The following is a 25373-nucleotide window of genomic DNA, read 5'->3' on the forward strand; positions in this document are numbered from 1 at the left end:
ACTACAATACATTCCAGTAGACCAGACCTGAGGGATCAACCCTGGCAAGGAGCTTGGACTTTATTCACTGATGGGAACAGCCAAATCATTCATGAGATACGTTCTGCTGGATATGCTGTTGTATCCGAAGATGAAATCATTGAGGCTCAACCTTTTCCCCCAGGAACGTCTGCACAAAAAGCTTAACTAATTGCTCTTACTCGAGCTCTGCAGTTGGCAGAAGGAAAACTGTAAATATCTATACAGACTCTAAATATGCCTTTCTTACAATTCAAGTGCATGGAGCATTATAGAGGGAAAACAATTGAACAATGCATCAGAAGTACGTGAATTACTAGACGCAGTTTGGCTACCTCGCAAGGTGGCTGTAATGCATTGCAAAGCACACACCAGGAAATCAAACCCTATTGTCAAGGAAATCAGAGAGCAGATGAAGCAGCAAAAAGGGGCAACTCGGGAACCCTTCCAAGCAGTATTAATTGCATCGAATCATCAGGCTTCAAGCAGTCCTGGAGCTCATCACCAACGACTGCTTTCGCTCTTAAACTCTGGGCAAAACAAAATACCAAAATTATGACTGCAGTGTACCAGAATAGATTGGTTTTAGATTATCCTCTGGCCCAGGAAGGAGGGTTTGTGGAACATTTAACCTCTCCAATTGTTGTTTACAGGTAGATGACCAAAACAAGGTTATCCAAGACATCACTGATCGCATGGTCAAGATGGAACACGTCCCTGTCCAGCAGTGGAATAGTGCTTGGGACTGGACCAATGGATTCCGTGGTTGGTTTTCCATGATCGGTGGATTTAAGAGCTTGTTTGTTATCCCAGCCAGTTTAATTCTGTTTTGTCTTTTAGGACCCTGAATTATTCCTTTCTTGCTCAAACCGCCTTCGTCAGGTGATGAAGGACATTGCTGAACGCAAAACAGCCACGCAGCTTCTGTCACTGTACATGTATTCCTCTGAGCCTATAGAACCTGTTTAACCATCCTCATGTTTTATCCTGGGCCATCTTCCCATACATGACAAGTTCGGGCTACAAAGGGGGGTGGAGCCAATAGGGCCCATCCGTCTCAAACCCGTGAAGAAACCATCGGACTGTTTGGGAAATTAGGGCCCCCTGAGAACTCAAATTGCTAATTTTTCTTGTTTCTGTTTCTTTCAGCTCCACAGTTGCGTTGTAATGGTGTGATACTTTTCATAAAGAATGATAAGTATCAAAGGGGGGAATGAAGGGGTCTGAACGCTTCAACGTGACAAAGGACTTCATGTACCAGAATTCCCTGCTTCATGACGGGTTTACTTACAGTCTGCAATACAGCTGTAATTAGGACATTGAGAAACTCTCTGTCAGCACATTGCACATTTTCATTTTTTTGGCTTCGCTGTTCTTATTCTCTGATAAGCTTTCACTGCTGTAACCTAGATTAGAACAATGGATGTATTATGTGATGGGCTGTATTACTGCAGACTCGTGAATTCCTTTCCAGAACTGCAAGTCCCAGCAGCCTCTCCTGCAGAACATGGGAGAAGTTTCACGAAAGTTCCAGGGTGTCTAGGGAGGGGGTCAGTAGCCCCTTCAGCCGGAATATGCTTGCTCAGCAATGCTTAGAACGCATGTGTAAAAGATAAGAACTGTAAAGTGCATAAGAGTCTGCTCCTGGAGGGGAGGGGCATGCAGTTGTACTGAGCCTTTGTCTTAGCTGCATCTTGCTGGCAATAAAAGTCTATCTTTACGGATCAGTTGTCTGGACCTCCTTACTGACTAAAAAGAGACGGTTACAATACTACAAAACAATAATAAAATAAAAGTTTCATCAATCCATGCAAACTCTGCCTTAAATCACGGAGAAAGTTCTGCAGAGGGGAACCAAGGGAAAAGGGACTGAATCTTTGCGACACGTAAGGGCAGATGGCAAGCTGAGGCTCTGCAGATGGCATTTACAGCTCACAAACTTGTTAATTCCACCACCGTTCTCTCTCTCTTGACTTTACAGCATTTTGTGGCGACCAGCAACAGCAGTGCTGCCACATTTGGCATCAAGCCAGCTGCTTCTTCCTTCTTCTCTTTGGCAGGAAAGTACATGAGACTGTGTGGTAGAGTACCATGTTGTTTTGTGAATCCCCATAAAATCCCCTCAATCAAATTAGCATACAACTACGGAGCAGAAGTAGTTTAAAATTTCAATCTTGCCTAGTCACTATGGGATCAATTCACCCAAATTCAGGACTTAAAAATGTGTATTTCTGGCAGAAAGATAATGGTAAATAAAAATATTCAAATCCTGTGTTAAAATAAGACCTGGCACTGCTTCATCACATTATCATGCCTTTTCGGAAAAGCAGTCTCGCCCTCCTGGCAACCTGAAGTTGGGAAGAAGCAGCATACTGAGCCTGATCGGACTGTGATGTCAGCTCAAAGTAAGAGCAAGAAGCTAAAAACACTTGTCCACTCATCCAACACTGCCTTGTTTAAATGGGCCCCAAAACTCTTACATAACCCTACCCTGCTGGAATTAATGGGGATGCAAGGGAAAATCAAACAAAAAAAAAATGGATACCTTATTGTATATCTTTTGTAACATAAAACAAAAGATGTAATGTTTGGCCAGTTCACCAATTAAGTAAACAAATTCCTTACAGCTTTACTCAATGTCATTAATCCTACTTGGTTTAGTGCCTTCCTACTGTTTTATATTTGGAGGAGCCCTAATCAGGCCTATGTTTCAGGGACAAGAAACTTTTAGGAAGTAATTTTCAAAGACCTCTGCATGTAAAACCGTGTTTTCTCCTAGGACAAGCAGGATGGTAGTCCTTACATGTGGGTGACATCATCCGATGGAGCCCAGCATGGAAAATTTCTGTCAAAGTTTCGTGCTGAGAACATAACCGATGAGCACTTTAAGAAGCTGGAGGCACATGGTTTTCACCGGGAAGATGCCTGGGACATAGCCATGGTTTCTGCCTTTTCTGCCATGTCCAATCGCATTGCACATTTCACCGATCTTTGACCAAACAAAGAATTCTCTACTATGGGCAGATTACCTAAGGAAAAGGCAGAAACTTTGACTGGCAGACTCAGCCTGCCGCTATCCGCGCGTCCATGCGAGGACGCCCATCAGTCTCTTCTTTTCCACGATGCAAAATAGCCTCGTAGTGGTGGAGCTCCAAACTCCTTCGAAATCGTTCTAAAATTTTAACTATTTTTGAGTGTCTTTCCTCGTCAGGTCCCCCTTTACGGTCGGTACCCTTTTTTTTCGGCATTTTTTACGTACTTCGATGTCGATTCCCAACTCTTTGCACCGTGGTGCCTGTTGGCCATCGATCGCACGCCGGCTCTTTTTCAATGGCGTCCGGTTTTCGACGGTGCCTCCAGTGCCAGCGGACCATGTCCATCATGGATCCGCACGAGGTCTGTATCCTCTGCCTGGGGGCCCTCGCACAACATCCATGGGTGCTGTTTGTGTGATTAAATGACACCCAAAGGACGTCAGGCGTGCCTAGATAAAATGAAAAATCTCCTCGGGACCCCGAAATCTTCCACTCCTGCTTCGGTGTCCTCGATGCCCAAGGATCACAGGGAACTGTCTCAGTCTCCTCCCCTCGCTATCCCACTATCCAGCCCCCCTAAGGATTGGGGAGAGGGAGATCGATCCTCGGTGATCTCTCCCCTCCCCCAGACCTTGGGGTCATTGACATCCTCGGCGCTGGGGAAAAACTGGGCCGAGCACCAGAAGTCTCGAAAGCACAGACACCAGTCACTATCTCAGCATGGTTCCAGAGCAGCATCGACAACCGCCGAGATGCCATTGAAGCGGCACCGGCCACCAGAGGCCCCATCCTCCAGTGCCCCCGGTAGCCCGAGGCATTCCCCACCGGTGCAGAGTGCCATGCCACCTTGGGAACCAGAGGGTGTGCTGGCGACACCTCATCCCTCTCCATCAGTTCTGACCACTCGGGACTTTCAGGAGGAGTTGGACCGCAGGTTGTAATTGGCAGTCCTCAAAGCGCTACAAAGCACTGAGCTGCTGGTGCCAAGGCCCCCATATCGGTGCCTGAGCCTCCACCAGTGATACTCACACCTCTGCTGGAGCATCTGGACATCCTTCTTGATGACCTACCAATGCAACAGGTGCCTGAGAGGCCTTCGATGCCTAAATGGCCACCAATGCCCTCCACCGGAGCGATCCCAATTATCGGGTCCTCCTCCTCAGAGGAGGAGGAGGATGAGGATGAGGCCTCGGGGACTGGACAACCTCACCTGCGGTTCCTCGAGCCGCCGCCAGTTCCGCCCGGATTGCCACGGCCGATACCCCCTCCTTGTCGGGGGTTCCATTGGTGCCCCCACGGCCTCTGCTGCTCTCAGGGCCCAGGTCAACTGCCCCTCACGGCCCTCGCCTGGGCCCCAGTGAGAAAGAGGGTCCTTATTACCCATGGGGCGATGACTCTATGGACTCATCCTCTGAGTTCTCTGATGACCCCCTCTTGGAGCCTTTCCCTTTGGAGCATCTTCGTTTTCCGCCCAAAGACCTGTTTGTGAGCTTTGTGAGGGCAATGGCAGAAGCCATCTCCTTCCAGCTCCTTTCAGAGGAGGATACCTGTCATAAGATGCTGGAGGTTCTCCAGTTCATCGATGCTCTCAAAGAAATTGTGGCAGCTCCTATCCATGATATTTTTAAGGAGCTCCTCCTCCATATGTGGCAACATCCGGTGTCTGTGTTCCCGGTTAACAGAAAGGCCGACACCACCTATTTGGTGTAGCAGTCCTTGGGCTTTGAAAGGAGGCAACTCCCCTACCAGTCGGCAGTTGTGGAGTCCGCCCTGATGAAAGCCAGGCATTCCTGGACACATGCTTCCACTCCTCCAGGGCGGGAACACAGGGAACTCAATGGCATTGGGGGAAAAATGTTTCAAAGTGCCGTGCTGGTGGCCTACATTGATGCCTACCAGCTGTACATGACCCAATACAACTGCAATCTATGGAAACAAGTTCAAGACTTCCCCAGCAGCAGCAGGAAACTCTTGCTGCAATTGCCACACTGGGTCTTGAAGCAGGCAAGCACGAGGTGAGGTCTACCTATGATGTGTTTGAGACCACAGCCCAGCTCGCCACTGGTGGCATCGGTGCCAGGCAGCTGGCAAGGCTCTGAGCCTCGGGACTCCGGCTGGAAGTTCAGGATAGGTTCGTAGACCTCCCTTGCACAGGCAAGAACCTGTTTGGGGACAAAGTCAAGGAGGCAATGGCGCAGCTGAAGGCTCAGCATGATACTCTCCAGCAGCTTTCCGCCAGCCTTTCAGAAGGCCCCTCCTCCACCAGAAAGCCCTCCAGGCTAGGTTCTTGCAAGCCTTTTTATTGGCTGAGGAAATACTATCCTCCAGCTGCCCGTGTTCGCCCACCTCAGACCAGTTCCAGAGGCTGCGGCTGGCAACAACGGGCCCCGAGGACCCAACTAGCCCCCCAGCAGGCCCCCGTCTACAGGCTTTTTGACTGGCGGCGAGGAGGCACAAGCCAGACAGCAGTTCCCCTGGCAATCGATCCCCCCAGTCGGTGTCAGGCTTCTCTGCTTTGCCCACCACTGGGAGATGATCATGTTGGACTGATGGGTCCTCTCCATCGTCCGCCAGGGCTACCGTCTGAATTTCAGCAGACTCCCAGGGACTGCTCCCTCGTGTCCATCATGGGGTTCGTCCACTCATCAGGTCGTTCTTCAATCGGAACTCTCCGCCTTCCTCGCGGTGGGCACAGTAGAAGCGGTTCCCCACGAACATGGTTTCTAATCAAGGTACTTCCTCATTCCGAAGCAGAATGGTGGCTTGAGCCCCATTCTCAACCTCAGGGCATTAAACAAGTTCCTCGTAAGAGAAAAATTCAAGATGGTCTCTCTGGGCATGCTGATCCCACTCCTCCGAAGAGAAGACTGGCTTTGTTCACCTCAACCTAAAGGAGGCTTACGCACATAGGGGGTAATTTTCAAAAGGAGTTACACATGTAAATGTAACTACTATTGTAGCAATTTTCAAAAGCCATTTACTGGAGTAAAGTGCACTTACACAAGTAAATCCTATGGACAATTCAATGGCATATATTATAGCAATTTTCAAAAGCCCACTTACTCAAGTAAAGTGCATTTACTCGAGTAAAACCCTGTTTTACTCGAGTAAATGCTTTTTAAAATCAGGCCCATATTGCGATTGTCCCTCTGCTTTCTGGTGGGGACGGCACATTTTCAGTACAAAGTGCTGCCCTTTGGGCTGGTATAAGCCCCATGCGTCTTCACCAAATGCTTAGTGGTGGTGGCTGCCTACCTCAGGCTCTGCTCGGTCCACGTCTTTCCATACATGGACGATTAGCTAATCAGGAGCGACTCTCACTCTGGGGCCTTGCAAGTGCTGGCCCTGACTGTTCAAATCTTGTAGTGGGATTTGTCATCAACTTCCCCAAGTCGCATCTCTGTCCATCTCCACAGTTAGACTTCATAGGCGCCAGGCTGGACATGGCGCAAGCGAAAGCTTTCCTGCCCAAGGACCAGGCGGTCACCCTCGCCTCGCTGGCCACTCTGCTGGGCCACATGGCGGCCTTTGTACATGTGACCCCCTTTGCCCGCCTCCACATCAGGCACCCTCAGTGGGCCTTACGGGCCCAGTGGCGGCAAGCACCCCAAGACCTGGAGGGCTCCGATTACGGTCACAGATCCCCTGCAATTCTCCCTGGCCTGGTGGGAAGTCCTTCCCAATTTGGAGAGTGGGCTCCCTTTTCAAGCCGCACTACCCGAGGTGATCCTCACCACCGATGCCTCATCTCGCCTCAGGGGTGGGGGCCCTTCATGGACAGCCTACATACTCAGGGCCCCTGGACTGTGGCCAAAGCTCAATGACAGAAACTTCCTGGAGCTTTGGGTGATCCGGTATACTTTGTGGGCCTTCCAACACCAGTTATTGCCCAAGGACTTCCTGATCAGGATGGACAACCAGGTAGCAATGCAGTACATCAACAAGCAGGGCGGCACGGGCACGTTCCTCCTCGGCCAGGAAGCAGTGCAAGTCAGGGAGTGGGCCCTCTCCAGAGGGATGTCTCTACTTCCCAGGCCACCTCAACACACTAGTGGACCGCCTCAGTCGGTCCTTCCAACCACACGAGTGGTTCCTGAGCCCTGCAGTGGCGGCCAACTTATTCTGCCGCTGGAGTATGCTGGACATGGACTTATTCACTTTCCCTCTGCTCACCTCAAGGTGAGCAGATTCGGCTCGATACTGGGGAAGGGCTATCCGGCCTGCAATGCCTTCTCTCTTCAGTGGGGGCGGGGTCTCCTGTATGCGTACCCCCCATCCCGCTCCTCTCAAGGACTCTGCTGAAGCTCCAAGAGAACAGGGGGACCATGATCCTAGTGGCACCCTCCTGGCCAAGGAAGGTGTGGTTCCTTCTCCTCCAGGACTTGTCAGTGCGTGCATCTCTCCCGCTGGGAACGGTGCCCAACCTAATATCGCAGAACCAGGGTATCCTGTGCCACCAGAATCTCTGGACCCTGGCCCTCTCAGCGTGGATGTTGAGCGCATGATCCTTTGGCCTTTCCAGCTCTCAGACAGTGTGCCCCAAGTCTTGATTGAGTCCCGGAAGCCTTCCATCAGGAAGTCTTTCAGCTTGAATTGGAAGCATTTCTCCATCTGGTGCAGTGGACACAGACTGGACCCTTTCTCCTGTCCGCTACCACGTCTGCTGGATTATCTCTGGCATCTGTCCGAGTCTGGCCTCCAGACCAGATCGGTACGCGTGCACCTCAGCGCACACCACCAGGGTGTCGCAGATACACCCATTTTGGTCTAGCCTCTCGTCGGACACTTCAAGCGGGGCCTCATCCAACTAAAGCCCCCACTCTGACCTCCGGCTACCCTATGGGATCTCAACGTCATCCTGGCAAGGCTAATGCGGCCTCCGTTCGAGCCTCTTAAGTCCTGTGACCTGAAGTCCCTCACCTGGAAGGTCATGTTCTTGGTGGCGATCACATCTGCTCGCAGGGTCAGTGAGATCCAGGCCCTGGTTACGTACGCTCCCTACACAAAGTTCTTCCATGATCGTGTAGTGCTGCGAACGCATCCCAAATTTCTACCTAAGGTGGTGACTGCTTTCCACATCAGTCAGTCCATCATTCTCTCCCACCTTCTTTCCAAGGCCTCATTCCCACCCAGGAGAACGTGCTCTCCACACCTTGGATTGCAAGCGGGCGCTCGCCTTCTATTTGGATCACAATGCGGCCCATAGACAGTTCTCCCAGCTCTTCGTGTCTTTCGACCCAACAGACTGGGTTCAGCAGTGGGGAAGCAGACCTATCGAACTGGCTGGCAGATTGTATCGCCTTCTGCACTGCTCAGGCGAAACTCCAGCTAGCCGGCAGGCCATGGCAGCATCAGTGGCCCATCTGCGTGCAGACCCCATCGCAGAAATTTGCTGGGCTGCAACCTGGAATTCTCTCCACACGTTCGCAGCTCATTACTGCTTCAGCAGGGATAACAATCAGAACAGTGCCTTTGGTCAGTCCGTCCTGCGCAACCTGTTCCAGTCCTGAACCCAACTCTCCTCTTGTGCTCCTTGTAGGACCAGACTGCCCTCTGTTCTCTCACAGCGCCACAGTTATGTTGTGCCCACTGGCACCTTGTTTGGCCTTTGTGGGTCCCCTTGGCAAAATGGGGCAATCTATAGCTCTGAAATCACCCACATGTGAGGACTACCCTCCTGCTTGTCCTAGGAAAAAGCACAGTTGCTTACCTGTAACAGGTGTTCTCCTAGGACAGCAGGATGTTAGTCCTCAGGAATCCCACCCGCCTCCCCACCTTCGGTTTGTTGTTTTATATTTCACTCATATTTTGCTATGTTATGAGACTGAAGGGGGACCTCACGTGGACTGCGCGGATAGTGGCAGACTGAGCACACGTTTTCCGTGCCGGGCTCCATTGGATGATGTCACCCACATGTGAGGACTATCATCCTGCTGACCTAGAACACCTGTTACAGGTAAGCAACTATGCTTTACACACAAGGAAGTTGCCTTTTACAAAACTGCCCATCCAATGTTTCCACACCAGATCGGCAATTTTAAATGCCCGGCGTGTGCCAAAACCAGGAGATACATGCACAAGTTGGCTGGCGTGTGCCAAGGGGATTTTAAAAGCCACCCAAGGACGTATCTTCTGCTGTGCGCATAAGGAACAAAAGTTTGCAAAAAGGTGATAGGGAGTGGGCATGGTCTGGGTGGGACGTGTCGGGAAAAGGCCAAGAGATGTGTGTGTGTGTGTAAATACATGTATAGGCGCGCGCCATGCCCCCTCCTGCGTAACTTTACTATTGCTATGGATGGCGTGTAAGTAATAGAACAAAAAAAAAAATCTAGGCTAGTAGGATTTTAAGAGTTGGGGCTAACGGGGGGCGGGGGGGGGGGGAAGATGGCTATTAAATTAGGGGGTTTGCAAGTCCTATCCCTAAACTGGGCACTCTGGGAACGAACTGAGAAGAAGGCAAACATCGGTGCACGTCCCTTATAAAATTCCCCCACTTACGCAGTAGAAGCATTTGCACGCACAACGTACGCACATTCAGGCTACTGCATAACGTGCACATATACGCACGTATGTTACAAAACAGACGCGTCTCTGGACATGAGCCAGCAAACGTGCGCACATTTGCACCCGTGTGCCTGTTTACCGTCTAAGTGCATGTGCCCTGTTCATGTGAAAAGTTTAGCCAGACGGCGAGGAGGCATTCCTGGGGGGGAAGTGCACTTGGGGGTGAATTTTCAAAGAAGTCAGGTGCATAAAATTAGCAAATACACATAAGCAGGTTGTACGCGCACACATGCTATTTTATAAACATTAAAAAATACGCGTGTATTTTTGTTTTCACATGCGCATTTACATGCCCCCCCCCCAAAAAAAAAAGACATTCTAAGAGCATTCCAGAGCAGGGATAACAGTTCCTTGCGTAAATTGCTATTTTAGAAGAGATTTTTGGGAGTACATTTAGCAACTTATTCGTGCAATCTTGCCCCTGCTAATTAACTCATGCAACTGATATCAGGTTCCTCTGTTGCCTGCTACTGGTTGGCTAAGTGAACCGGGGAGGAGGGAGGTCAGGATGAAGAACTAGGATGGTCTTGATGACCTGGAGAAAGAATGGGTGAACTGGTGGAGGTATCAGCAAACTGGTGATTTCAATTATGCTTGCATGTTTTCAAATATAATGACTTGTGTGGATAAATCAGGGTTTTACGCAAGCAAGTTCTATTTTTTCTGTGTGTGTAATATATACGTGCACGTATTTATAAAATAAGTAGCAAAGTATGTGCTTTCCTTGCACTGCAGGCATTCACGCAGAACCAAACATATGCGCACTTGTTGGGGAGGGGAGGGACTTGACGTGTGGTATATTTTAGTTGTTAATTTTTTTTTTTATTGCACATTGTTCAGATTTTTACAAATGTAAAAAAGATGCGATTAACCAAGAAACTGAATACAGAAGCATTTTAGAATCTGTGCATACCTTATACACGCCGGCTATAAAATACTCTAGTGGATCTCTGCATGGTCATATGCGGAGATGTCTGAAGGATATCCTCATATTTGCAAAATTCAAATTGCAAGCACGTACCTTTTCAGCAAAATTGTGTGTGCACCAAACAAATGTAACTTGTGCGGCACAGATCTGGGAGGATGATTTTTAGAACAGACTTGTGCACGTGCATCCGCTTTCAGAACTGGAGTAACTTTATGCCCGATGTTTGAAAATGACCCTCTTAGAATTTACATGTTTTATAAGCAGACTAGGGCAAAACAGGCTGATCAACAACAACATCCAGATCTCTCCTTAAACATTGACAGTCCCAGCACCTGCTAATGTGAGAGCAACATCCGCCATGGAACCATGCTAGCCTTTTAATTCTTTATTTTTTTTCTCTCGGGCCCTCTCTCTTTTCAATCTTGACTACACTATAAGCTCCAAGGAGTAGGGACTGCCCATCGTGTGTCTCTGTAAAGCACTGAATACGCTGGTATACGCGATACAAATCATAACAACAAAACAAGTTTATATTTATAAGGAGATAACAAAGAATGTTATACAGGAGTTGGGGAACTGTCTCTTGTATGTTTAAGTCAGAGAACCCCTCTTTCCCCCACTCAATCCACAACAAACCCCCCTCCCCCCCATCAAAAGCACATTACGTGCTGTAACAGGAGACAGTAGCAGCAGCAGGAAGCTTGCAGTATGGTTCACACAGTAAATCTGGGCAGCCTAAGTCCTCAAAACACCGCTCAGCCTCAGTGGTTGGTCAAAGCTGCCCATTAGCACATAATCCTCATGTCTTGAATGAGTGTGATGAAACTTGTTTTTTTCTTTGCTATCCTCATCCTGAAGTGGTTAATTGGCAGTGTTTTAAAAAGATTTACACAGTCTCTTGTGGAATCAATTCCATGGGAATAAGACTTAATTTTGTGTTGGCTCCCGTTTAAAGCACATCGTGAAGTTGTAGGCTTGGGTGCCTTGCCTTCACTGCCAAGCTGCTCTGTCTGAACCCCATTTCTTCCCCTCTGACTGTAAAAAGTGCTTTTCCTCAACAATGCAATGTCACTTCCTGTTGTACTTTTCTTATTATGACAGCAATCAACTCTGCCTTACACAGAATCTGAAATAAGCAGAGCAAAAACAAAAAAGCGTGTTTTCCTGTGCAGCCCACATTAGCCTAGCGCAGCACCCACATCCATGTAGGCTCATGCAGTGTAATATACAGGACAATGAAACTGCAGTAAAAATTCAGTGCAAAATAATTCCAGCAAATATCTGCTACACTAAAACATTTTCATTTAAGACCAGGTGTACAGAGGCAGCACTGAATGTGGCTAATGCTTTTCCCCTCACTTAGCAACTTCTGGCTGTAGATGAGGTTGAATAAACATTAAAAATGAACTCTCCCCCATTGAGTTACACTCTAAAACTGGCTCAGTTGCTGACTGTGACACCTCTACTTTTGCATAGGGGCATCAAACAAAGAAAGCCAACAAGTGAGGGCCAATGCAAGGGCCACAGTTAAATGCATTACTCATGAACTCTTCATACGACAGCACTGGAGTAGTCTTCCTAAGCTGGCAGATCAGCAAGGAACTTGGCATCAGAATATTGATGGTGCTGCAAAATCTAGTCATATAGAAACATAGAAACATAGAAATGACGGCAGAAGAAGACCAAATGGCCCATCCAGTCTGCCCAGCAAGCTTCCCTCATTTCTTCTCCCATACTTATCTGTTTCTCTTAGCTCTTGGTTCTAATTCCCTTCCACCCCCGCCATTAATGTAGAGAGCGGTGGAGGAGCTGCATCCAAGTGAAATATCTAGCTTGATTAGTTAGAGGTAGTAGGAGTAGTAACCGCCGCAATAAGCAAGCTACACCCATGCTTATTTGTTTTTACCCAGATTATGTTATACAGCCCTTATTGGTTGTTTATCTTCTCCCCTGCTGTTGAAGCAGAGAGCTATGCTGGATATGCATCGAAAGTGAAGTATCAGGCACATTTGGTTTGGGGTAGTAACCGCCGTGACAAGCCAGCTACTCCCCGCTTTGTGAGTGTGAATCCTTTTTTCTTCTCCCCTGCCGTTGAAGTTATGCTGGATATGCGTGAAGTATCAGTTTTTCTTTTCCCCTGCCGTTGAAGCAGAGAGCTATGCTGGAAATTCGTGATGTATCAGTCTTTCTCCGATGCCGTTGAAGTAGAGAGCCATGCTGGATATGCGTCGAGAGTGAAGTATCAGGTACATTTGGTTTGGGGTAGTAACCGCCGTAACAAGCCAGCTACTCCCCGCTTTGTGAGTGCGAACCCTTTTTTCTTCTCCCCTGCCGTTTAAGCAGAGAGCTCTGCTGGATGTGTGAAGTAACAGTTTTTCTTTTCCCCTGCTGTTGAAGCAGAGAACTATGCTGGATATGCATTGAAAGTGAAGTATAAGAATGGAGTGATCAAGCTAGTTGAAAGGCATCAGGAATAGAGGAAGGTGGAGGTAGTAATCTGGATATTTGGTTTGGGGTAGTAACCGCCGTAACAAGCCAGCTACTCCCGTCATTGTGAGTGCAAATCCTTTTTTCCACATTTCCTCATGCTGTTGAATCTTAGAGTGATGTTGGAGTCACAGTAACCATGTGTATGTTTATTGACTAAGGGTATTGTCTCCAGGCAGTAGCCATCATTCTGGCGAGTCACCCACTCTTCATTGGCGGCCTCTTGACTTTATGGATCCACAGTGTTTATCCCACGCCCCTTTGAAGTCCTATTGTCTCTTGCCTGCTTCGGGCTGCAGACTATTATCAGTCGGCAGCACTGTAGCTCACATCATTTAAAGCTAACAATACTCGCATGCACAATAGTATCAAAAGTATTTATCTTCTCTGTTATCAAAACAAAATCTTATAACAGCTGTGCGCCTACCCTTAAAAGTCCAACACGGCCAATGTTTCAAGCAAATATGATTATTACTAGAGAAGGAAATTTACACTGTTGACCCAAGGAAGATAATACATTTGCCGAAACACTAGCCATGTCGGATTTTTAAGAGTGGAAGCACAAGGTTATAAGATTTTGTTTTGATACAGAGCATGCAAAGCAGCTCATTCCCATACCTACGATACCGTGGGTGAAATACAGTGCGTTCATGTTGTGTTTAAGGGTTTACTGAACGGCGCATGCCTAATGCAGCTAAAGTAAATGACCCTCTTAGATTGTGAGCCCTCTGAGGACAGGGAAATACTTAAAGCACTCGAATGCAACTTGCCTTGAGCTACCACTAAAAAGGCATGAGCTAAACTCAAATCAATCTCATCTGCCTTTTGATGCAGACCTCACATCATTTTGGTTGCCTTTATCTGAACCACCTCTAGCCTATCTTCTTTGATCTATGGCCTCCAGAATGGAACTCAGTATTCTAAGTGATGCCGCATCAACAATTTTTATGGGGGCATTATAATCATCTTTTCTACTGGTTATGCCTCTCTCTAGCAGCTTAGCATCCTTCTGGTTCTAGCCACCGCCTCGTCACACTGTTTCGCCATCTTAAGATCATCAGACTGTCAGCCTGAGAAATCTTTTCCTGATCGGTCGACATCAGCATCTTCCCCCAATCCTTTACTGCTCCTTTGGAGTTTTGTATGTCAAATGCAATACTGCGCACTTTTTTTGCATTGAATCTGAACTGCCGAGCCATCGACCACTTCTCAGGCTTTCTTAGGTCACTTTGCATGGTCTGCTCCCTCAAACACGTCCACTTTATTGTAGATCTTAGGGGACGATGTAATAAGCTGCGGTAGACCTGCTATGGGTTTTTGTACATGGTATTACGTGCGTTTTCCCGCGCTAATCTCATGCATGTATGTAATAATGCGGTTAGCGCGGAAAAAGCTTGCGCACAGACCCGCTCAAAATGCCATGGCTGGTTTAGCACAAATCCATGCTAATGCCATGCAAAAAAGGAAATTAACTATTCACGGGCAATGCAGAAAGCCACACTGGCGTTAGGGCAGGTATTTTAGCACCTGGATCAGGGCAGGAGTTAAATGTAAACGCCTGTCTGGAGATCGAAAAATTAAGCAGCAGAAGCCAAAAGAGAGGGAACAGGCACATGTCAGAAATGCTGAATGCTTTTCTAGCCCCTTCCAAATCTCTGTGGTATTTCCCCTGCTCACTGGCTTCCACCATTATAGTTTCAACACAGTTGGCGATAGATCATGAAGGGGTTAACCATTGCTCTATCCACCTTCAGCCCCATTCCCCGACCACTAACTCATAACTGTCTTATGAAAGGGGAAGGCTTTCAACCGAGAATCAACCCCGGAGCTGGGGTTGCACGTCCCAGGCTTCCTCGTGGAAGCCTGGGACGTGCAACCCCAGCTCCGGAGTAGGAGGCAGCGCTGGCGTAGCCGGAGGGTCCACCCATGGAAGTGGAGTCGCGGCTCCCGGCACCAATGAAGGTGGGGAATGCCTCGGTGACCCAGTCGCAGAGGAGGATGGAGGCTTCTCTGGACAGGATTTCTTAGTCGGAGGCTCTATCGACACCGATGCCGAGGGCTTGCCTGGATCGGCGGACTGAGCTTTATGATGGCGGTGCCGAAGCTTCTCTTGATGTTCACCTTGGTCCTTCTCTGGAACAGAGGAGGAAGAAGTCGATGCCTGCGGAGCAGTCGATGCCAGGCAGGCAGCACCAGTATCCCGCTGTTGGCGAGAGGTCGATGGCACTGGTTCAGACAATGTCGAAGCGGTCGATGGAGTCAGTGACTTTGCCTGAAAAAGAAACTCCATCTTCTCCGAGTGGGCTTTACGGCCCTTCGGTGTCATTTGGGCACATTTGGTGCAGGTTAAGACGTCATGGTTCGACCCCAAACACAGGACACAAACCCTATGCGGGTCTGTGATGGACATTGTCTGAGGACAATCGGGGCAGTGACGAAAACCCAACACTATTGCTTCGACAAAAATTTAGCCGCGGTGCGGTCAATGGCCAGTAGGCCCCGAAGGGAAAACTCGATTGGAATCAACCGCAATTGAGGGTAAAGCCTTACCTTACGACCGCGGATATGGAAATCGATAGGGGGATCCCGAATGGGATAGAATTTTTTGAAAATTTTGAAAGAAGTTCCGTGAGGAAAATTCCTGTCAGGAATCTCTATGGAGCTCCTTAACCAGACTGGCTACTGCTACGTGGAAAAAAAAAGAGACTGAAGGGGGATCCCTGCTGGATGCAGGGTTGGTGCCATGCTGTGCATGCCCAATAGGTGCCAGTCAAAGTTCTAGAAACTTTGACAAAAGTGTTCCGTGATTGGGCTCCATCCTGATGATGTCACCCATATGTGAGGACTACCATCCTGCTTGTCCTGTGAGAATGCCCTCTATGCTGATAGTCTACCCTGGCTGCATAGAGTTATACATACAATTCTGCTCGATAAATAGATGTCTAAAGTTAGCCAGGCAACAATATGTGATGAGGGTAAAAGTGTTGCTCCTACATTTGGGGCAATCCTCTCTCTTTGACTGACCATTTTGGCTGTTTTTGAATTCTGTCATCACGGTGGTTTGTTTTTTTATTACCTTGTTTACTGAGGTTTTGGTATCAACTTGATTTTTGGTATGTGTATTGTATTTCTTTTTCCTTTTAAATGTATTCACTACTTTGGGTGGGCTTTTTAAGTTTGGGAAGGTAGTTTATAAATATTCAAACACCATTTAGAACGGACAACGTAATAGTTATCCATCTAAATGATGTATCTGGTATATTCAGCCCTTATAAGTTGGGGACTTTCTGGGGGTGGGCAGGAGGAGTGTTGGGGAGGAGCGGATATCTTCAGAGACATCCGGTAAGCAGTTATCAGTGTGACAAAAAAAAACCCCACGAAGCAGAAATCAAAGGGCCTGTGGCCCGAATGTGTGCCTTTATCACTAATCAATAAACTTTTTCTGTGGCGCCCAGCACCCTTCCACCCCAAAACATGCCCGATCCCCCCTCTCCCCGCAGTTCCAGTGCTGCTTCTGAGAGGCAGAGCTGGAAGTGTAAACTACGCTCACTTTATGCTGTTCAGTGAACAAGTTATCTGGGTACATATTGGCTTCTTAAGATTTGGAGACTCCGAAGTCTATCTGGCTGGGCGGCTCAGGTGGTAAGGGCTGTGCACTGCCATATGGAAGGTTCCCAATTGGATTCCTGGGTAGGGTTTTTTGCTCCCTGGGTCAGCCAGGGCTTGGGATGCTGTGGGAGGCCATAGTCATCACATAAGGGTGATACCTAGTGGCCGGATTAAGGGCTCCAGAAGGAGCCCTGGTGTGTGCCCAGGACCATCATTGGAAGAAATGGACAAAGCATAAAGTGGGGCAGAAATAGAGAAACAAAAAAAAAATCCCCAGGTAGTTGCAAATGAAAGCTCACAGTGCCATATTCCAGCCCTGGTTTAGACTAAGCTAAAATTATAAAGGAGCAGGAGGAAACTGCTGGGATAAAAAAAAAAAAAGTCTATCTGCCTAATAATTAATTGACCTGTCCTCCAGAATCTTCTTTAAACTCCGCTGCACTATGAGCCTTGACTGCATTCTCTAGTAACAAATTTCACAGTTTTATTGTGAGACTATGGAAAAAGATACTTTCTAAACTCTGTTTCATTCTCCGAAGCTCTTCATCTAGTATCACATGTTTGTTAATAAGTTTTCAGCTGTTGAGGTTAATTCAGAATATGTCAAATGTTGTTCTCTTTTTTTTATTGTGTTAAATTGCCCGGGGGTGGGGGGAGGAATAAAGGAAAGAAAAAGATAAAAAAAACCACAATGAAGATGTCCTGTTGACAGTGTACAATCAACCTGTGCAGGAAAAGAACATAAAATGGAAGTACCTTGATCTGTGGATAAGATTTCTTATTCTTTTCGCTTGAAGCACCAGGAAGTCCACCGTGAGATGGTCCTTCACATACATACCGGAAACGAAAACCCCGCTGTGAAAATATAAGAACAGACGGATGATAATAGTAGTATTCATACTCTTTGTCAGGGTGTTGTAAATAAAAAAAAGATGAAGCCCCCGACATGCACACACTTAATACAATCTGAGGGTTTGCCTAGAACATGAGTATGGGGCAATCCAAACACTAAATCATAGACCATACTGCATCTTTGCTTCGACGTACTCCAGCGCAAGGATTTTGAATTTAATTAATTACTCGCTTTCTCAAAGCTGAGCTCAAGGTGCGTTACATGGCAGAGAAAATGTGTCTTTTCCCACGGTGCTGCAGGCAATAATGTGAAAAATCTCCGCCCAAACCCCGCCCCCTTCGCCTACGTAGAACAATACCGCTGCGATACCGGCACATCGCAGAATAAAGAATAACCCTGTATGTTTGCACCCATGGCAATACTTATCCAAGGAGCATCAGTGGGAGAATTAGGCTGATTCCACACAATCCTGACGAGCAGGAAACCAATAATCTAGGTGCCTGCATGGATGGATGTACCAGGGAAAAATGTCACTGCTGGTGCTAGGAAGGGCGCATCTCTCTGAGACAGAAAACCATCCCAAAACAAAAAAAATAAATAAAAATAAAGAGAGACACTAGGAAACCTTGGAACATTTTCAGAAAAATATATGGCTGGAAAAAGTATGGGATATACTAAGGCCCCCCCCCCCCCCCATTGCTTGAATTGCTTTGCTTTGTGGTCAGAATCACTCTGCCCCCCTCTCCTCACAAGTCGTCTTAGGCCAGACAAGCCAGAGCATTACTCAACAGCTACACCTTAAAGCAGCCAAAGACAGAAAGTTGCAGCAAACTGCTGAACTGCAATTTTACTGTGCCTCTTCTACTCTTCAAAAGGTCTTCACGCTAAGATTTTTTGCCGCTAGTTTCGCAATGTGTATTTATGTATTTGCATTTATGAGCTACCTCTTTGAATAAGGAATTCACCCAAGGCCAGGGAACAACGTTTTGGAAAGCAACAGCTATGCATGGCTATGGCTGCCGTACGGCTCTGGGCCATCGTATGGAAGAAATAGCAATACAACCCGGGGCTTGGGGGTCTATTTCGTCGAATGACAGGCTTTGGTGATTTTCCAAGCCTACACCGAGGCAAGTCATGAGAGATCTAGTCTGGAAAGGTTTTGCTGTCTTTTTCATATCACGAAGAGGCGGCAAGCAGTGCTGGCGCTGGAATTCACATTTGGCTTTCGTGTGCTCCAAACCACCACCGAGCCCCACTGCTAACCCTTCCTTTTATGGAAAAGTTCAAATGAGGGTTTTAAAAATGAAAGTTTTCTTTTTTTTTTTTTTTTTTTTTTTTAAGAAGCCAAAGCTTTTTCTTAGCACACATCCTCTGGTATTCTAGTTTGAATGTACGGATGCTTGCCAGCCCACATAATATTTCACACCTATCACTAATTTCTTCTGACAATGACTAGCTCACCTCAAAGACGGGATGCTGTGCGCTGTGTATCCTGTCACACTGTTCTTGGGTACGAGGTTTTGATGCAGAGGCAAAATTAGTTTTTAAAAAGTTTTCACTTGCCCGCTCTACACCATGGTGCCCCCCCCCTCCCAAAACACACCCTCCCACAATTAAAGAGTCACAAGTCCATCCCCTCCCTCCTTCCCCAAATGAGAACCCAAAAGGGGAGAGAAAGATTTCTTGCACTGCATGCCCAAATATTCTGATTAAATGTATCATCAACTTAAGACTAAAATACTGAATGAAGCTGATTTTTAGTTAAATAAAATATAGAAATCCTACTAAATCTGACTGGGCATTTGATAAATATCTTCGCTTAGAAAATTACATGGTGCCTTCTTCTAATGTGCACGTTCGGTGCAACATTCACGATGCTGCATGGAATAACATCCTTTGTGTAAACAAGAAGCACAGAGGGATTTTTGGACTTGGAAGAGAGAATTTCTTACTTTTGGGGGTGATCAATGCAAGAATATAAATAGCTCACTGGAGGCTCTTATACTGGGGATTCACAGTGTCTGGTCATACAAGGGGTTAATTTGCAAAACTATGCAGACGGTCAAAGTCTGCGGGTATTTTATCCGTTGATTTCTCATTTCTCAAAAGGAATGAACATATTAATTTCCCTTTGAAAACTGCCCATGGACAAAGTCTCCGCAGAAATTTGTATGTGCTTTTTATGCAGGCAAATTTTTTCCTGGAAATGCAACATGCCTAACCCTGCCCTGGGAATGCCTCCATGAGAATGCGGTGGGAACGACTCGCCTGCTTTTACCCACATACAGGGTAGGCAATTTTGAAAAAGCCATGCAAGTAGCCATTTAGCTTTGGAAAACTGCCCTCAGAATGAATTTTATCTTCTTAAATGGAAGTAAGCTAGTACTACTGCCTGGCAATCCAGCTGACTAGACTGCCCTGGAAAACTCTGTTGCTGTGTCAACAGCTCTGTTGTAAAATAAAATCACTTTTATTGCTTTAACACATGTGCAGGTGCAAAGTGGCCACACCACAGTCTCTGAAACCCTCTGAAAGAGAAACAGGCTTGCTTTATGATCATGAGATTTGTGGTAGCCGACAGCTTCTAAAGAAGAAGGACTACAGGGGCACCTGGAACACCGTTTCATAATCAACCACTTGCACTGAAAAGGCTGGGCTGTGACAGTCTGCACATTTTATTGTCAACAAGGCTTCAGTTAACCCTTCCATGGAGCTCTTCTTTATTCTGTAACTTCCCTAAAGGCAGAAGCCGAGACTTGAATCGACTGGCTTCCAGAATGTCCTTAAAACCTGGGGTCTTCGTAAGAATACTTCCACAGGAATACAGATTTGGAAGCAAATACTGATGAAGCTTAAAATGACCTCCTTTAATGTCCCCGCGGGAGATCCCCGATTTGCCTGAAGTACTTTCCCCTCCATAGCTTTTGAGCTCTGGAACCAGGGCTGGTGTCACCAGGGCGGGACAAGTCACTTCATGATGCATCTTTCCTGGGTTTCCATCACAGAAAGGAAACGATGGAGCTTCCCTGAGATACATACGTCTTGCCATACTGGGACACAGCAAAAGGTCCATCATGCCCAGTATCCTGTTTCCAACAGTGGCCAATCCAGATCACAAGTACCTGGCAGGATCCCAAAAGGTCAATAAGATGCCATGCTGCTTAGCTCAGGGATAAGCAGTGGATTTCTGCAACTCCACCTTAATGATGGATTTATGGACTTTTCTTCCGGGAATCTATCCAAACCTTTTTTAAACCCAGCTACACTAAACAGTTTTCACCACCTCCTCTGGCAACAAATTCCAGAGTTTCACTGTGCATTGAGGGATCAGCCCTTTCTGCAACCCTCTTTAACATATACATGCCACCCTTATGCCATCTGCTTGCAGGACTAGGAATCATACATTACATCTATGCAGACGACATTCAACTAATCCTACCCATAGAAGACACATTAGAGAAAACACTAAACCTAGCTAACATGTACCTAAACATTATAAGACAACTAATAAACCAAATGGAACTTGTGATTAATATTGATAAAACAGAATTTCTACACTTAGAACGAAAAAATACTGAAATCAGCCAAACTCCAATAACCCTCAAGGACAACCAGAAAATTGAACTAGCTGAAAAAGTTCGTAACCTTGGAATAATAATGGACCCTGAAATCAACCTAAAACAACACATTTCACTGAAAGTAAAGGTTGGCTATGCAAAATTAATGATCCTCAGAAGGCTAAAACCACTACTAACACAAGATCATTTCGGAACAGTACTTCAGGCACTGGTCTTTTCCAGCACTGACTACTGCAATGCACTTTTACTAGGTCTCCCAAATACAACATTAAGACCACTTCAAATACTACAAAACACTGCAGCCAGAATACTAACTGGAAAAGGAAGGAGGGACCATATAACAGAAACCCTAGCGGAATTACACTGGCTACCCATACAACACAGAATAGAATACAAAGCCTTATGTACCATACATAAGCTAATACATGATGAAAAATCGGACTGGCTAAACACAGCATTATGAGTACACGTGCCACACAGAAACCTTTGATCAGCAAATAAAGCACTATTGACCATTCCTTCAGTAAAAACAGCAAGACTAACCCAAGTGAGAGAAAGGGCTTTATCATTAGCTGGCCCCACACTTTGGAACACAATGCCAACTAAGATCAGATTACAAAGAGATCTCAAAACATTCAAGAAAAGTTTAAAAACATGGCTTTTTAAACAAGCATTCTATAAAGAGACGGGAAATTAGAAAACATTCAGGAAGAGGCAGAAGAGCATCGATACACAACAATTAGTAACATGCAGTAGAGGGATCCATGAACTCTACATCACTATAAACATATTTGTAACACTATGAATAGTGAATTTTACCCATAAACAGTACCTTCCTGGTACACCCGGTCATGACCTACTTCACTAAACAATTAGTCATCTTTAATGATTTATTGTAACTGAACCTTTGATGGCACCTGTTAGAATGTACGATAGTACAATTTCCCCACATTTATTTATGTGCCAACTTGTAAACTGTTGCGATGGTAGATAACTTAGTGACGGTATAGAAAAGATTTTAAATAAATAAATAAATATTTTCTCCCATTTGACTTAAATGTACAACTTAGTAACTTCATTGTATGTCCCCTAGTCTTTGAACTTTCTGAAAGAGTAAACTATGATTTGTGTTTACCCATTCCATGTCACTCATTTAATAGACCTCTATCATAATTATTAATATTTTCTTTGAGACGCAGATTAATTAAGAGCTCATACAAAATTTTACAATTTTTCTAAACAGTAATAAAATATTTCAAAATGGCAGACACATCAGACACCCAATAATTAAAACTAACAAGGATGTAAAAATTTCTCACCCTCCATGTCTGAAATTTTTTACATAAGGACACAAGAAATGCCATACTGGGTCAGACCAAGGGTCCATCAAGTCCAGTATTCTGTGTCCAACAGTGGCCAACCAAGTCACAGGTACTTGGCAAGTACCCAAATAAATAAATAGATCCCAAGCTACTAATCCTGATTATTTTCAGTCACCCTGAGCTTGTCTTGGATTAGTGGAGGCAGCACAAATTACTACCTACACACACAATGCAGGCATAATCCTCTTCACACACACACACACACACACACACACACACACACACACACACACACACACACACACACACAATACAGGCATAATCCCATTCACACACACAAAACGCAGGCGGGCTCTCATTCACACATACACACACACACACACACAAACACACACACACACACACACAATCCAGGGGGAGAGAGGTGGGATGCTCATGGGTGGAGGGGAGAAGCTCTCTATATATCGTAAACCTCCCATACCAAACAGCACCAACTGCCACATTCAATCCCACTTTTGAAAAGGCAATAGTGCAAATACTACACCAGGCCCTAAAACATCAATACATCTCCTATTAGGACAAGTCAGGCTACTATAAATCTCTATACAGAAACTATATGCTTGCAGAATACCTCACTTTGGTCACACATGCAGAACATACATAGATCCTCACCAAATACACAATACAGAGACAAAGTATAAATAAAAGTATGTAGACAAAACTGAACTGGACACTGCTACAAGCCAGAGCAATAATGGAAAAATAGAATAACCATTCTTCATAAAACATCAAATACACTCACTTACTCATAGATGCTTTCTCTCACACACATACTCATTTATATATGCTTTGTCTCTCTCTCTCACAGACACACTTTGTCTCACACTGATACACACACTCTCGTACACACTCTCATGCTGTCTTTCATACATGGTCTCACTGTCTCACACATAATCACTATCACTTTTTTTCATATGCTCTCTGTCTTACTTGCACTCTCTCCCTCTCTTCTTTGACTGTTGATAAAAGTCCTGGGGACCTGTTCCACTCTGGCTGCTGGTGAAATAAGCTTTACCAGGGGTGACCTTAGAGGGTAAAAGGGCCCAGGGCAAATCAGCCAGAAAAGGGCCCCCTACCCATGACTGAATGACAAGAGGGGTTCCCTTCCTTGAGATTGAGATTGCCTTCTGTATTCCCCCAAAAGCCCTCATGATACCCTTTCCGTCTCCCAAGACACCTCAAGCAGCCTCTGCCCTATGACCCCCTTCAAGTAATCTCTCCATAGTCTACACTTCTCTCAAATATCCCACGAAGTCCTTTCCCTTCCTACCAAGATTCCATCTACAAGCACCAAAATCCAAGGAAGCACTTCCTCCTTTCTCCTAACCCTCCCAGACACCCCTTATTCATGGTGACAGTCATCTCTTCCCCTCTAGGGTTGATTCCTCTGCACCACGCGGGAAGATACAAGTAAACAGCACTGCCCCCTCCTCTATGCCAGCAGACGCATGTTGATGGTGCTTCCTGCCAAAGTGCAGCAGATGCCGCTTGGGGCTATCGGAGTCCTTCCTGCAGTGCAAGGAGGTACCTGCTGGGGAATCGTGAAAGCATGGATTCTGGCACAAACGCCTCCACACTCTCCCCCCCTCCCCCCAAAGGATGATTCAGATCTCTGCTGGCAGTTAGTCTCTCTTCTTTTTGGCCCCAGGAGTTCTTTGCGTTCTGTCTGTGGCCCCAGTTGGGGACTTCCTGATGGCACCCCTCCTCCTGGCTGACACTCGGGGACAACCCCCCCCCCCCCTTAGTATGCCACTGGTTTTGGGTCAGCCAATGCTACCGAGGATGACAGTACCAGCAAGACAGGAGTGAATTGGGATTGCTATTGCATCTTTGGCACCCAAAGAATCATTTTTCTGCATTGTGGGTGGGGTTTAGAAATGTAAACTTCTGAGGGATGCCCTTCAGGGAGAGCCTTTTTGGGAGGGGGATTTGCTTTGATGCTGGGGGTTTCTTACTATAGTTTTCAGATCCTTGTAAGCATCAGTGGGGAGAAGAGGGGGGTGGAAGGGTCAGAGCGTGCGTTCCTGTGGGTGGAAACAGGCAGATAATGTCCACGTGTTCCTGGCCATGGGAACATTACTGCGGTATTCACTAAAATGCAGCACTCAGTTACCACAGTTTAGTGAATACCAAAGCACCTAGAATGCATTAAAACCATGCATTAAAGGGCTTTTTAACATATTAGTTAATAGACCCTTATGTATGTTGACTTGGGCTTGTCTCTCAATGAGGGGCTGTCAACATTTTTTTCTAGATAGGTGCACTGAGATCAGAATGGAAAAAATACCAGGAAATGGTTCTGTTTCAGAACAAGCAGAGTTGCTTACCTGTAACAAGTGTTCTCCTAAGACAGCAGGATGTTAGTCGCCGCACATGGGGTGACATCATCAGATGAAGCCTGGCATGGAAAACTTATAGAAACTTTGACTGGCACACTGAGCATGCCCAGCATGCCACTATCCACGCAGGATCCTTCTTCAGTCTCATAACATAGAATTAAGAAAAAATAAAATAATAAAGGAGAAACCCAACTCTGCGGGGTGGTAGGCAAGTTTCATGAGAACTAACATCCTGCTGTCCTAGGAGAACACCTGTTACAGGTAAACAACTCTACTTTCTCCTAGGACAACTGAGGGTAAAACAAATGATCCTCTGAAGCTGAAATAAGGGTCATTAACACCTTTTGTGATGTCAGCAGGGGGAAGCACCTTTGGCTGGAAGCCAGTGTGTATTATTTTCTGGACTACACTTGCACCAAATGGACATTAACAGAGAGACTAGAATTTATTATAATTAGCTTTCCATGAAAATAGTTTTATTCAAACTGATGAATTGTAGGCTTTTGCATCAGAACTTACTTGGGTGAGCCTGGAGACAATGAGGGGCGATACTAATGAGCCTTTTAAATTAAGTATAAAA

General features: G+C 46.3%; 1 protein-coding gene across 3 annotated transcripts in view; it reads right to left on the bottom strand.

Moving 5' to 3' along the window:
* NFKB1 (nuclear factor kappa B subunit 1) overlaps positions 1 to 25373 on the bottom strand; it is a 278175-nt gene that overhangs the window by 145495 nt on the left and 107307 nt on the right. For 2 of the 3 annotated variants that reach the window (XM_029597052.1, XM_029597051.1), the window contains exon 5: positions 17398 to 17496. In XM_029597052.1, coding sequence (XP_029452912.1) covers positions 17398 to 17496 — 99 coding nt within the window. Of the gene's footprint in view, positions 1 to 17397; positions 17498 to 25373 lie in introns of those variants that run through there. The other variant, XM_029597053.1, reaches the window with a different exon arrangement.

Source organism: Rhinatrema bivittatum, chromosome 1 (assembly GCF_901001135.1).
Source record: "Rhinatrema bivittatum chromosome 1, aRhiBiv1.1, whole genome shotgun sequence".
NCBI classification, from domain to species: domain Eukaryota; kingdom Metazoa; phylum Chordata; class Amphibia; order Gymnophiona; family Rhinatrematidae; genus Rhinatrema; species Rhinatrema bivittatum.